Source organism: Cyprinodon tularosa, unplaced genomic scaffold (assembly GCF_016077235.1).
Source record: "Cyprinodon tularosa strain WSP-4 unplaced genomic scaffold, ASM1607723v1 ctg177, whole genome shotgun sequence".
NCBI classification, from domain to species: Eukaryota; Metazoa; Chordata; class Actinopteri; order Cyprinodontiformes; family Cyprinodontidae; genus Cyprinodon; species Cyprinodon tularosa.
In genome coordinates, this window is record NW_024038589.1 from 470,544 (window position 1) to 485,094 (window position 14,551).

Genomic DNA, 14,551 nt, shown 5'->3' on the forward strand with positions numbered 1-14,551 from the left:
GACCATTTGTTTAAGTGCATTGGGGTAGCGTTACCGCTAAGAGTTGCAGAGTAGTCGCTCTTCAGGAATGGACTCAGGCAACGTGGTCTGGAACAAACAGTCCCGATGAAATGCAGCACAACAAGCCTGATATTTAGGAGAAATATTTCTCTTTCTTAAGCATGCATCCTCTAGTCTGTGCATTTTTTAAGAGATTTTCCTAAGGAAGAGATTTAGACAATCCAGCTGTCGTATAATCCAGGTGAGACCCCTGCTGCTGTGCAAATAATTGCTCATAAATGCACAGGCACGCCTTTGGCTGCTCTCCAATACTGCATGAAGTGTCCACTCATGGCGGAGAATCCTGGGTCTGATCTCTTCGTGTCACTTTGTAATGGGATTGTAATTGGATATTTCTCAGAGGTGCCTCAGCGAGTTCAGGGATGGGTTGATGGATAGACATAAGGATGAGGAAGCAGAGAAATGACAAAGGAAGAGTAGTTCCGCTTCAGGTGTGGTGCCAGTGGACATTTTTTTAAATCTTCTATTGTGTTTGATTCTAAAAGGACTAAATTCAGGACACAAAAGTCTGCCCACTCTGTATTATATGCCTTTTTATGCACTGATTCTTGTTAGGCAGCCTTAGAATAGACATAAGCTTTGGAGTCAGAGATGAGAACAATAAAGATAAACTATGACCTCAATTACTTAAAATGGCTCTGCACTTTGTTGGAGCAAAATTGAGGTCAGTGTCTGGGTTGAAGGTAGTTGATCCTTTACTAGAGACTGCTGTATGTCTTGAGGTCCTGTACAGTCATGACAGACCATAATAATCCTTTAATTGCCTGCATTGTAGCTGTATATCTAATCCTTAAGGCACCCATATTTAAGTTATTTGCTGTTTAAAGAATTTGTATTCTTCCTTTAAGCTGGCAGGAATTTTAAAATCAATGCATCCGGACAAGCAAACAAAGCGCTGTCACAGAGAATACCTCAAAGCTTGGAGGGTTTTTTTCAGTGTTTTGGCAGAATGACTGAATTTGTGGAATAGGAAAGAAAGTTCTATCCTCCTCAATTTATTCACATTGATCGTGTGCTGCATTGTTATTATAAGGTCCATATCTTAAGGGCCACTATTGCAAGAAAGACATTAATTTATCCAAGTTGCTTGAAAGATTGCAGATTTGAAAGCAAGTAAACCCTGCAGTAAACCCAAGACAGATAGGTTCTCCACACAGCTCGCAGAATATTTATCAGTTTAAGTGCCCAAAGTAAGCAGTCAAAATTAAATGAAGCTGCAAGTGTTGAAAGGCCCTGGTAGAGGCTTGCAGTGGTTTTGGTCATGGGTTTCAGTTATTGTGATATCTGTACAGTCTACAGGCATCATAACTGAATGATAAGGCTGCTTAGCCCAGGGCAAACCAATATCAGGTTAGGTATGTGATTCTTTCAAGAATATACTGCAGATTAAGGAGTGTTACCTTAAAGGATGGGTAAATTGTTATCCTCTTTTAGCTGAATTCGGGCATTTTATGAGTGCTGCAAAAAGAGAATTATCTCATACAAGATTGGGCATGTTTCAAGACAAACAGATGCTCAAAGCTGAAAATGAGAGAAGTATTCCTGTTGCTGTGCTTAATTCAGCGTCCCTGTTTTTTCCTTAAGGTCTCATTCTCTTCCTATCACAACCTAAATGGACCACAGGCCTATCTTGACATGTCTAGAAAATACAGTAGCTGACAACGAGTCCACCAGTCATGTGGAAAATTGTCTCACACTTTTGCATCACTATTTGCATGAGTTGATGGTCTAACAACAGTGGTGGATGAAGTACTCAACTGTAGTACTTGCGAAAAAGTATTGATATTCATAGTCAAATTTTACTCAACCACAAGTAAAAGTTACTGGGTCAAAAATCTAAAGTTAAAGTACCGAAGTACTCGCTTTTGAAAATACCTAAGTATTCAAAAATATTTGCATCTAAATGTGCTTAACTATCGAAAAATACATGTAATTTGTTTTGTATCAGTGTAAGAGTAATTTTAAAGAGCCTTGTAACTTTTAGAAACCAGCTGATATACACTACATGTAACAAACCTCAGTATAAAAGCACCACAAAAAAGGACAGCTATTTTGATTGATATTTTTTTTTGGTTTGAAAAAACGAACCAAAAAATGAAACAGGAGTGTCTTTATTCTCCTCCTAACACTTTAACTGTAGGATGGAGGTTTAAGGTTGAATCTGTCACCACAATGAAACTGCAACTCTGGCTACGTTCACACTGCAGGCCTTGATGCTCAATTCCGATTTTTTTGTGAAATCCGATTTTTTTTTTTTGCTGTGTGCTCTATGTTTACGGAAGTAAACATTGATGGTAATACCGGTGTGCATCTAGAGGTCTTTTCCAACGATAAAAACTCAATCTTTTCACATGGTTAAACATAAATACTGCTCTCTGCATCATCATCTGCCATGGTTGTTGTTTTTGTTGCAGTGCATTCATAAAAATACTAGCTTCCCTACCTTGCCACACAATTTCCAGTAATGATTCTGCTTAATTAGACTATCGTTTGTCTTATCTAATTCCCAAAAGCCGTCTCTCTGAAGTAAATTCACAAAAGGCTGCCTTCTTCTCTCTGACTCTCCGCAAACTTCCTGATTGTTACGATCGCCTCCATGTTGATTTGCTTGTTTACCTCTAGAGAGCAGTAGTACCGTAGATCGTCAGTAGGAGGCGAGGAACTGTGCTAGCATGGTGTGTAAACGTTCATAAGGAACCAAGCTTTGCACGGTTAACTGATCCAAGCACGGCACGGATCAGTTTTCAGAGGGTAGTGTAAATGGGGCTATTGTCTAATTGAACCTGACACTTTTTTGTCTCTGCCACATGACTCTCCTTTGATTTTAGTAACAGGAAGTGAATCCAAAAAGCCAGATTTGCAAGTGGTTTCATAACCAGTGAAAAGTGATCCACTGACAATGGGCAATAAGTGGGGGAGGGGGGAACCTAAAGAGAAAACTCTGTTTAGCCAACACTCTCATTCATAAGAAGGGATATTAAAATCGCTTGTACAGCTTGGAGGATACCAATAAGGCCATTATAGCTTAGAAGTACATTTAACCTCGAAAGCAGAGTGACTGCCATCCGCTCCGTGTCTCATCCCTCTTGTTAATTACCCGTTCTGTTTCAGCAGCCTGCAGACACAGTCTATCTTAACAAGTTAACAGGGAGGCTTAATTGGATGAGACAAGCAGATATTTTGGTGTGCCCCCTCTGCTTTCTGTTCTGAAATATGGCCTAAAGGGTGTTATTAGCATCTCTCCGTCAGAACGCTTCTAATAACTCTGTTCAACAAGTGGTTTTTATGTAGATTAGTGCAAACTGGGCAATGTGATGTGCAGTTTTAGTTGGGAAGTCAGAGGGTTTCCCAACCCTCAACATTGAGACTCTGGGAGAGGTTACCTTTACAATCCAGAGTGTCCTGAACTGATTGACAGATTTATGGTGACATTTCTGCTTCAGCCTGGAGGGAAACCCAAAGATAAAATAGAAAAAGTTAAAGTGCAGGTAGTGCATCCTGACAGGATGTTTACCATATAGATTCAGAGCTGTCAGCAAGAGACTTGCTGCCACAGCAATTGGTCACTCCCCCCTTCTGAGATGAGTGGTGACAAAACGTCATCACCGCCGTTCGTATTGCCATCCTAGAATACGAAGGAGAGCTGTATCTTTGAGTGTGTGGGTGCTGATCTAAGCATCTGAGTAAATCAAACAAAAATCATGTCTCAGCAGGAGAGGATCCTGAGACGAGGCGTATGAGGACGGTAAAGAACATCGCTGACCTGCGGCAGAACCTGGAGGAGACCATGTCCAGTCTGCGGGGGACACAGATCAGCCACAGGTAGGCAGACAGATGGCATTGCCTAAATGAAGTTCCATCAAAGTAAAATTTTGAAGAACTGGGTGACAATCTGCCTCTACAAGCAATCTGAGCTAGTATTTACCTCTTTAAGTGAATCCTTAACTCTACTGTACCTCTACTGTACCTTTACTATACCCTCACCAAGATTTAACTCTAACTTCCTTTATTCATATTTTAGATTCTTTCGTAAATAAACATTTCTTGACTCGGGAGAGATTTGTAAACAGCGACTAATAACTGCTGCTAAATGTTTCTCTGTACTGTGATATTTACACACCTCTCCTTTGGTTAAAAGCTGAGTTTTTAGGATTTTTTAACAAATGCATCTAGTAGCTGCAGCTGGCTACTTAAACACATTGATCTTTTTGTAAATGGAAAGTTTCAGAGAAAACTGCCTCAAAATGAAGGAAGTGATCATTTGTATCAGAGATAATCAAACAAAGGAACTAATATAGGTCCTTAATGACAAAATAGATGTTTAGGTCGTTATAACATCAGGCTTGTCTTCAGTCATGACCGACAAGAGATTTTCAAGTTGCACTTGGGCAAAAAGAAAACAAAAGGCTATCTTTTCATCACTCTGTGATTTCTATCTTAGTTCCAACAGGCATCCATGTCTTTGGGCTTCATGTTTGATAAAACTTGGATTCTCCTTTCTCGCCACTTGATACTCTGCCTCTCAACACCTGATATAATCTAACTAGCTCTCTAGAAACCTGTGAGCCATTGGCCCAATGGAGAATCTAAGAACACAAGGTGAATAGAAAATGATAACCATCAGTATTTGTCAGCTCCTGGAGCAATGGTTCACTCCCCCGTCTCGCTCCTCTCCTCCCTCAGTCTATTATTTTATGTGTTTTGCCCCATTTAGAGAGGAAGATGGTGGCCAGGCTGCCGACAGCCATGACAGATGGTAGTCTGTGGCTGTGTGTGTGCATGAATCTGTGTTTGCTTTCCACTCGGAGTCTCGGCCAGGGAAAGATCAATATAGCGCCATTGTATTACCACTGTTTCAAAAGACATGAGGATTGGAGTGTGAGGTGTATGAGGGGGAGAGACTTCTCATTTATGAGCATTGATGGCACCGGGACAGTTAGTATGAAGTATTTGATGCACACATCATCAGAACTTATTATTAGCAGTTTGAGCCTCCATGATCCGAGATTTAATTTAAAAAGTAATCCAGTGCACCCCTATCTTGGACATGTTTATTTGCTCAGCGTAAAGTGAGCTTCAGACTCTGCATGCCAATTTGGCCCTGTGAAGAGGCTGGTCAGGCCATGATAATCTCTGCTCTGGATAAAAGAGTGCTGTCATCAGCATGATGGTTTGGGTAATGAACCTTTGTCATTATCCCTTGTCCAGTATTTTCCCTTAATACCATTTCATATCCCAGTAAACCAGCTGCAAGGAGTGTAGTCTTCTTAGTTTTGATTAAAGACACTAGACAAAAAAGACATAAATGACTGATGACTATGTCAACATTTTCTCCATTGTTTCATTGTTTCATTTATCCATCTATCTGCAAATATAACCTTTATTTAACCAAGTAGATCTCATTGAGTTTACAAATGTATTGATCTTAGGAAAATTCCTTTATCCATCCATTCATCTGCCCATGAAATGGTCCATCCATATATTTACATCTTGTTTAGTGCTGCATATGCTACTGCGTATATCTAGCAGCACTATTGGCCGAAATAGGGTTCATCCTATAATGGTCCGCTAATACTTTTAGAGTTCCAAGAGCATACAACAGATGCAATAGCAAAACAGAAGAAAGCGCCAGCATTAGACTCTGGCATATCACATCAATAAGGTGAAGACCTCACACATGGCTGCTTGGTTAGCAGAGCAACAGCAAAAATATGGCATATGAAATCCTCCTGCACCGAAGGTCTGTTGCCTTGCGGCTAAACAGTTCAATATGTGGGATGCAGAAATGTCTGCTCACTGCTATATGACCATGCTGACACCAAGTGTTGTTAGTAAAAGCCTCCTTCATTGTCTCAGTTTTCTAAATGTCATCACTAAGAAGAATTGAAGCAGGTTTTCTACTAATTTCTATGAAAGAAACAAAGTCATCCTCAGAGTATTCTGAGTGGCAGGTCAAAATAATTAGCCATGAGTTACTTCTTTTTTTCCGATGTTATTTTATATCTGTTGCTGTTTAATAGAACATGGTTCTGTTCTGCATTCTACAATCCCAACTCTTTGACCTAGGTTTTATTTGCACCCGATGTCATATTTAGCCATCAAACTGATACTGAACTACAAAACTCGATGATTTTATTGTTGACTCTACGAATAAGAGAATCCCTTTTAATTTACCAAGGTCTAAATGCAGAGAATACTATGCCAAAGAGATAGCTGATTTAAGGGCTTTATATGCATGGGCATTCTGCACTCTTTGGTGGTCGTCGCATACTAAAGGCACAAGCGAGGCAGGTTTAAAACTGACATCCATGCAAAGATCCATGTTTACGACCGCATACACTTAGTTGATGTCACACAATAAACTGCCTGGCGAGAAACGGTGTTCACAATAGACGGTTTTGTATCTGACACCAAGCAGATAGGTTGAGAATTGGCGCCACCTTGTGGACAAAATGGAGATAAAATTTGAAGAGTGTCTTCCGGAGGAAGTTAGAAACGCAATGCCTGAAACACTCGTGTTTAGTCTCCATCCCGTCATAGCTAAAGCTCCTTTAAATGTGATCAATCTTGGAGGACTCAAATTGTATATCTGTTTCAAATTGCAGTTTCTCAGAGCTGTTCATCTTTTAAAAAGTTTGTGCATTCCTCAGAGGCTCACTATATTGAAGGATACACATTAGTTAAAGCACTCCAGTCGAGGTTGTATGAACTACATGGAAAGGGCAAGTGGCAGACATGAAGTCATTTTTAGTTAAGGATTTCTGGCGGTTAAGTCTAAAAAATCTTTCTCAAAGATTATTTAGGATGTAGTTAGTTTTGAATTCACATTACATTAAGGGTCTGATCTTATAAGATTTCAAATATAGGTTAAATTGCACTAGTTATTTGTTTTGCGAGTTGACGAAGTCAACGTTTTGCAGGGGATTTCTGTACAAATGTTAAGATGTAAATTGGTTTGCTTCCAACCTTTAAAAGAAGCAAACATTTTGAGAGTTGCTGTAAAGAAAGATGAGGTTATAAGCCATGTAGTAGGAGATCTATTTGTACTTGTTTTCTGGGACCAAGTTACAGGGCCAACAGTCCCTGCAGAAACTCCAGACTTTTCTCTCACAAGATATCTACCCCAGCTCTCCTCTGAGGGAAACCAAGAGGTATAGTCCCCCCATTGGGTCTCGGGTCAGCCCCTGGGCCTCCTCCATGTTGGTGTCGAGGAGAAGCGACTCTGCTTTTAGCCTCTCCTAGATCACAAAATTCCTCACCGTATCTCTTAGGGAATTCCCAACCACCTTGCAGAGGAGGCAAATTTCAGCCATGTGTGGATCTTGACTGGTAATCTGAGAGCTTTGTCTTTTGGTTGAGCTCTCTATTCACCTGAAATGACCGGTGAAGCCTCTGCACAATAGCAGCAGCCACTCCAATCCATCTGTCGATTTCCTGCTCCATTCTCCCCTCACTGGTTAACAGGATCCCAAGATACCTGAACTCCTCCACTTGAAGCAGGAACTCTTTTCAAACCTTAAGGAGAAAAGCCACCGTTTTACAGTCTAGAACCATGGCGTCAGACTTGAAGGAGCTGATCTTCATCCTACCATGAACTACACCAGCTAATGCTGTCTGTCTTAGCACAAGGGAAGCAGCAGGACGAACAGTTCCCCAAACCAGACTCCCTCCAGCCCTTTGGCTGCACCTAGAAATCCTCTCTATAGAAGTTATGAACAGGACTGGTTATAGAGGCCATAGTATGGTGATTAGAATATAAGGCACACATGGATAAAGTGGTTTGCCTATAAGCTGTAGTGCTGTAGATAAGTAGATATATTCTTTGGATAGACTGTTGTTTATTTTTTTCAATAGACATCTTTTCATATTCTACACTTTTAGATAGATTTCAAAGGATAAAAACTGAGGTGTAGCATTTTTTTTTTAACTGGGAGTGTAGCTTTATTACAATAAGTGATGCAGACAATAAAAAATATGGATGAACAAGAAGCTGTGTTTCAGTAGTTCTGCTGCATGATATTCTGAGCATATTAGCTTTACTTGGGTGGGTTTGTTTATTTTGTATTTACATTTGTGTGAGGCAGGTATATATTTTAAATTGAAGAGATGGCTGTCTGTCCACTGTGAATACACGTATGAAATTTATTCATCTGAATATTGCCTTCCACACAAAACGACGTCCAATAACTGTATCCCTGAAATGCAGGTTAGCTTGAAACGATCGAATTACACGTGCTTGGTGGTAATAATGGGTCAGAGCCAGAGGCGCTTTTCAACACTTCACAATGTTCTTGTCAGAATTGGCATTCTGAGAGGTAAAGTGGTATGATTCAATGTGATGAAGGTAATCAGAACCACCTCTGGAGAAGATGGGTTTTCAGCCTGTAATGGAAGATGGAATGTGACTCGACTGTTCTGACAGCTGCATGGGTGCATATATGGGAACTAGACTTTTTGGCCTCTTGCAAAAGCTGACCATTTAACCTGATGTGTTCATATGCTCTGCAGAGCAGCGCATTGCACTAAAGACTATTCCTAATGTTGGAGTTTAGAGGTGCCACCGTGGCTAATATTTAACTAGAAATTTGCTCAAACAATGCATACGAATTGAATTAACCTGTCCGAGACCCGGCTGTTCAATTGGGAGCTCATTAGCAGCAGTAGGAGACAGTGTACTTATATTTAGCATTGCTCAGGAATAAGCTGCACCCCTGCTGTCGAGAGGAGTTCTTCTCCAACTGAGCTCATTGCAAAGCACAAAATAATCCCCCCTGAGTTTATCTTTTTACTTATAGCTCTGTGTTATACCTACTACTTCACTGAAACCGAGATAGGCAGCGAGGTAGCAGCTCCCTGGAAAATATGTTTTTTTATTTGGAGAGAGTTAAAGTTCTATACCAATATTTATCAGTAATTTGATGAAAGTTTAAATAATTTTCATTCATACAGAAATATTTCAATGTCCAATCATAAGACATTGAAGAGGTAGAGACATCTGTTAGATTTTGGGAGAACAAACAAACCTTAGGGAGAAAGCAGCACTTGTCAAATGAGACCAATGACCTCTTGATTTTATTGAATCTCTATTGCAACCAACTGGCCCACCTTCCGCATGATGGTAGTATTTCTATACTTTCAATATTAGAATTGTTGTTTTAACTTATAACGTTTTTCAGCAGAATAAACTCATTTGAGTGGAGGAAACTATGTTACCTACCTGAACCCATCTAACTGGGCCTGGAAGGGATCCAGTGGACATGCATGAAGCATTTGCATCCCAAATGGAGGCAGGCAAAAACAAAACCATAGCAGAACTTCGTCAGTTCTTGTTCTCAGTTGCAAATAATCCATCTTTTCCAACAAATGAACATAAGCAGTTTAGTTACGCCATTGTGCTTTCTGCTTATACTACCTAACCTGCTTATACTATACTACCTAACATCCATTTCTTGTAGATCCCCTATAGGTTGGTCTGGCAGTTGGTTATTATAGATTTTTCCCACCCATGTTAAAAATGTCCCTTTTCTGCCCATTTGGTTGCACGTGATTGGCTTAAACAAACATTTTGAATATGTGTTGGCATCTCCAGAATTTACTGGAACAAAAATGTTTGACCATCTTTGTAATTAAAAACAATGGCTATGTCAGCAAGCACTAATGCCTGGTTCTATCAAGTGACTAAAACAGACAAAAAAGTAACATAGATTGCCTAAAAACTGATTTTGTCAGTATAACGCCATAGCTACTGATAATTATTACATAGATATGAGCTCTATGGAGTCCCTTTGCACCAAAACTGCTCCTGTCTGCTCTTTATCTCCTCTATTTCACATTGCTTAGACAGATATAGTAATTTTCCCACATTTCCAACAAAACTCCTGTCTTTTTGTGCTTTTCCTCATCTAATTTATCATTCTGATCTTTCTCTTGGTTGCTACTGATTTAGATGCTTCATTCTCAACAGTAAACTGGCAAATTGATTGCTAGAACTCTGCAGTCACCTCAAATTGATTGTTAGACACAATATCAAGGTTTTGCCTGGGTCATCAGTCTCAGAAGGTGTTGATAGAGATTAGTCATGAACATGGCTGGCATTACTGCCCTTCTCATGTTGGCACCTGGCTTTAGAGTGTGGGGTGCAGCGTCCTGTCCTTTCCACACACACTCTCACACACAGAGCAGTTCTCACACCTCTATCTGCAAACTGTGAGACATTGCTTTAGGATAGCATTCGTTTTGCCACATAATGATGACCAGTCTGCAGAAACAGGCATTCAAAAGGCTTCTCCTCCCACTCATGAAGATAAATCTGCTTCTAAAATGTTTTCTCCTCAAACGCTACTCAAGAAATGACAATAAATGTACAAATGCAAAGTCACTATGAAAGAATGTTGTTAGTTTGCAGCCACTTAGTTCTCCTATAGGTGGTTTTTCAAAGAGAAAGATCCAAAATCCCAATCTGAGCCCCAAACCTTTTCTGTTTCTCCAAGCACATCTTTTGTGTAGTCCAACAGGCTGCAGTTTGAATCAATGTTTGTGACTGGATTAGAAAATAGGAGGGTTTTTTTCATAAAAATGCAAATTAGTGCAGCTGTATGGGTTCGTATCGGGTCTTTTTGTGTGACAGCATGTAGTTCACTCTTTTTCCCAGCAGAGTGAGCTCCAGCAAGGTACCACAACTGACAGGCTTGACTTTCTATGTAGAGACTCATGGACATAGGAAAAGGTTGCCTCAGTGTTTATAATAGATACATTTCGGGGGGGTTTTTGGATCCTGTGTAGAGAAATGATGCAATAAAAAAATATATATAATTTTTTAAACAAATTATCAGCTCTACTGAGTGTAATAATCACATTGAATATATGAAATTCTTCATTTTTATCCTTTTTTTCTTAGTATTTATATCAGCTGTACATGTCTTACTATAAAACAAGTATTTTTTTAAGCACAATTAAATGTAATTTTTAAAATAAATATCTTTAATCATGTTAATTCCTTTGAAATTTGTCATAAGTTTATGTATTGTTTTATTCGTATCATCATCTCTTTGCAGTACATTGGAAACAACCTTTGACACGACGGTGACGACTGAGGTGAACGGGCGGAGTCTCCCCGCCCTTGCTGCTCGTTCCTCCCCCATGGCCTGGCGCCTTGGCCAAACCCAGACCCCACGTCTCCAGGCAGGAGAAGCCCCCTCAATGCCAAGCGGGTATTCTGCGCCCAGATCCAGCACAGCGGGCGCTACCGCCAACACAGGCCGTTACAGCGGGCACTCTGACCCCTCCAGGTTTGTAACGTTGATACGAAAAAACTCAATTTACATAAAAGCCCCTTTTATAAAAAGTACTTTATTAAAACATTTTATTAACCTTTAAACAAAGACTAACCATTAAATTTAAACATTTCAGATATTAATGCTAGGTAGCTAGTTATCTTCATATCCGCCATGTTGGATTGGTACCAATGTTTTCCACTTGTTTTAGGATGCTGTCAATCACTCACCAAGTTTTAACACTAAAGAATAATGAGAAAAACTAAATATACTCATAATAGCGTAAGCTTAAAATCAATGGTCCTACATCTCTACTTGGGCACATCTGTCCCATGGATACTCTTCCATAAGTCCGGCTCATTTCGATAAAACTCATGCTGCTATGATCTTTTGGAAGCCCCTTCCAGGCTACAACTGGTCTCCTGAGATCTTTTGCCATAGATGTGTTAGCCTGATGCTATGAGTTTGCTTTTCCTCAAATGGAGAAGAAAAAGGGAACAAAATCCAATTGGGAATCTGTGACAAAACTTCAAAAACTGATACTGTGCTCCCTAAATTAAGGGATCTGGTGGTCGGAGCATCATGCTGTAGAAAGACCTTTCTTGGGCAAAATCTGAAAGTCTGATCAGATTTCAATGATGTACGGACTTCAATACAGGACGGCCATTAAACAAAGCTTATCAAGGACCTCAAAAGAACTGAGACCGTAGGAGAGATCTTCTCTTTCAGGAGAAAAACAGGACAAAAATTACAAGGTTTGAATACAGTCTGATCATATGGTTTTTGCCTTTATCTTTTTTTTTTTTTTTTTTTTTTTTTTAAGAAAGTTTATGTTCAGAATTATTTTTAACCCGTTTGGCAAAGCATGAACAGTTTTTTAAACAACAGGGAAGAAACCTTTCAATCTGTAGACTCGGAACGCTGTTAGCTACGCATTTTAGAGCTAAAAATGTTGGTTTTTAAAGAAGTATTTTCAGAAATTCATCATTTAAGAGCTAAAAATGTTGGTTTTAAAGAAGTACTTTCTGAAATTCATCATATAAGAGCCAGAGATGGGGACTCGAGTTTGTGACTCGTACTCGAGTCGCACTTAAGTCGCATATTTAATTACTTCAGACTCGACTTAGACTTGCATTTAAAGGACTTCAGACTCGACTGAGACTCGTGATTTCCGACTTGTGAACAATATTTTATTCCAGTGTAAAAACACTTATTCAAGTGTTTTTTGTTTTACTAACTTGACTGATCGCCGCTCGCCTTACCCGCACACAGAAGAAAACTCAAAGACCCAAACCGTGAAGCACTCAAGTTCAAGCGTTTTATTTATACAAAAAGCCACAGCAAAAGTGGCATAATAAAACAGTCATTTTCTTTTCCTGATAAAACCTAAAATTCAAGAGTTTTCCTTAAAAATCAGAGGCTGGAAGTTTGGCTCCGCTTGTTATGCTGCTTCTGGTGCGAGTGATCGGCCTGGAGCACCCACTGGCTGATCCACAGACTCTAGGGCGCTCCAGCACTGTTCCACTCCCTGGCGTGCCAAACCCCTTACCAGACCGATCCAGCTAAAAAGAGAAGCAAGGAGAACGCCAGCATCCACGCGCCAAAACCCCGTCGGAATATATATTCCTGTTTATGCTTTAAGCGAGGGGGAGCGCTACTTACAGGCGAGGTTCCTCCTCTGCCCTAATACTTCTTACTGGGCCATCAGTGCGCCCTCCTGGCGCACGGATCCCACCTGCATCTCCCCTGGCAGCGCGTCCGTCTCTTTCACCTGCAGATTCCGTTCTCCTTCTCCTTTCCTTCAGACTCCTTTTATGTCGGCTTTAATCAGCCCTTGCTCACACCTGAGCGCAGCAATTACGCAGCGTAATTAATGCACTCCGCCTCCTCAGACAACTACTTCAGTCCAGTGCGCATGGATTGTCACAAGGGAAAAACAAACCAAAACAAGCAACCCAACATGCAGGAAAAATTCAAAAGTCTAAAATAAAGGAAAACAATCGTATAAAAAAGAAACATCAAAACATGCAAAGCTCAAGAAGAAAATACAAAGAAAAACAAATCATATCTTCCTCTCCAAACATGCAAAGCATAAAACTAACATTTAAATGAAAGAAAACCATAAATCATATTTTTCCCTGTGCAACACACTGACGCAACAGTACGTGGACGGCAGGATTGTGATTGTTTTTTTTCCCACAGTCCTCATTTTCAATAAAAGAGCAGACATTTACTGCTAAAACTAGAAAAAGTTGTAACCACAAATGTCAGGAAATACTGTAAGAAAATGCAAAATTTATCTGGAAAAAAATTTTGCGTGTGCTTTTTTTAATTGTATTTTTCATTTAGCAGTTCAAGATAATGATAATTCCATAGATATAATAGCGACCTTTAAGCTATACCGCCTCAGTGACGGAGATGAAAACACAAGGAGAAACAAGCAAGCACGAAAATTATTGCACTTTTTTAAATGAATCAAGTGATTAGAATTTTTTGTGCGATTAATTGATTATTGCGACAGGCCTTCTCAAGACTTGAGACTTGACTTGGACTTGAGCTCTCAAGACTTGAGACTTGACTTGGACTTGCAAAAAATGACTTGTGAACATGTCTGATAAGAGCTAAAAATGTTGGTTTTAAAGAAGTACTTTCTGAAATTCATCATATAAGAGCTAAAAATGTTGGTTTTAAAGAATTATTTTCTGAAATTCATCATATAAGAGCTAAAATGTTGATTTTAAAGAAGTACTTTCTGAAATACATCATTACTTTTCTCATTATAGATCCTTCTACTTCCTCTTAAACTACTTCCAAGGTCTATTTGACGAGTGACATGAGTCATTTCCATTCAGAGTTTGTTCAAAAGTGCTCAGAAATGAATGTTTCGCTGGCTTTTCACGCAGCAAACCAAGGCCTCATTCTTCTCTCTCTACATCAGGACAAATAGGCTGCTGTCATCCACCAAGGCTGTCTTTGGCTTTTCTTGCCTTGAATAGGAAGAGTTAGATAATGCATTTACGCAGACTGTTGGCTCTTAATAAAATAATAGATTACCTCAATAAGAAAGGAGAGAAGCTTCGTCAAAAGCATCAAAATGCCTCTCTGGCTGGTGACCTTCATTAATTACTATGGTAACGAATGATGTAAAAACCTCTTCCTCACTTCCATATCAGTACAAACTCACATATTTCTACCATATGCTTAAAAGTTACCAAACA

At 39.7% G+C, this 14,551-nt stretch overlaps 1 protein-coding gene across 20 annotated transcripts in view; it reads left to right on the top strand.

Moving 5' to 3' along the window:
- nav3 (neuron navigator 3) overlaps positions 1–14,551 on the top strand; it is a 379,763-nt gene that overhangs the window by 299,284 nt on the left and 65,928 nt on the right. For 14 of the 20 annotated variants that reach the window (XM_038281868.1, XM_038281866.1, XM_038281856.1 and 11 more), the window contains 2 exons: positions 3,771–3,882; positions 11,115–11,348. In XM_038281868.1, the coding sequence (XP_038137796.1) occupies positions 3,771–3,882; positions 11,115–11,348 (346 nt within the window). The remainder of the gene's footprint in view (positions 1–3,770; positions 3,883–11,114; positions 11,349–14,551) is intronic. The other 6 variants (XM_038281875.1, XM_038281857.1, XM_038281864.1 and 3 more) reach the window with 1 other exon arrangement.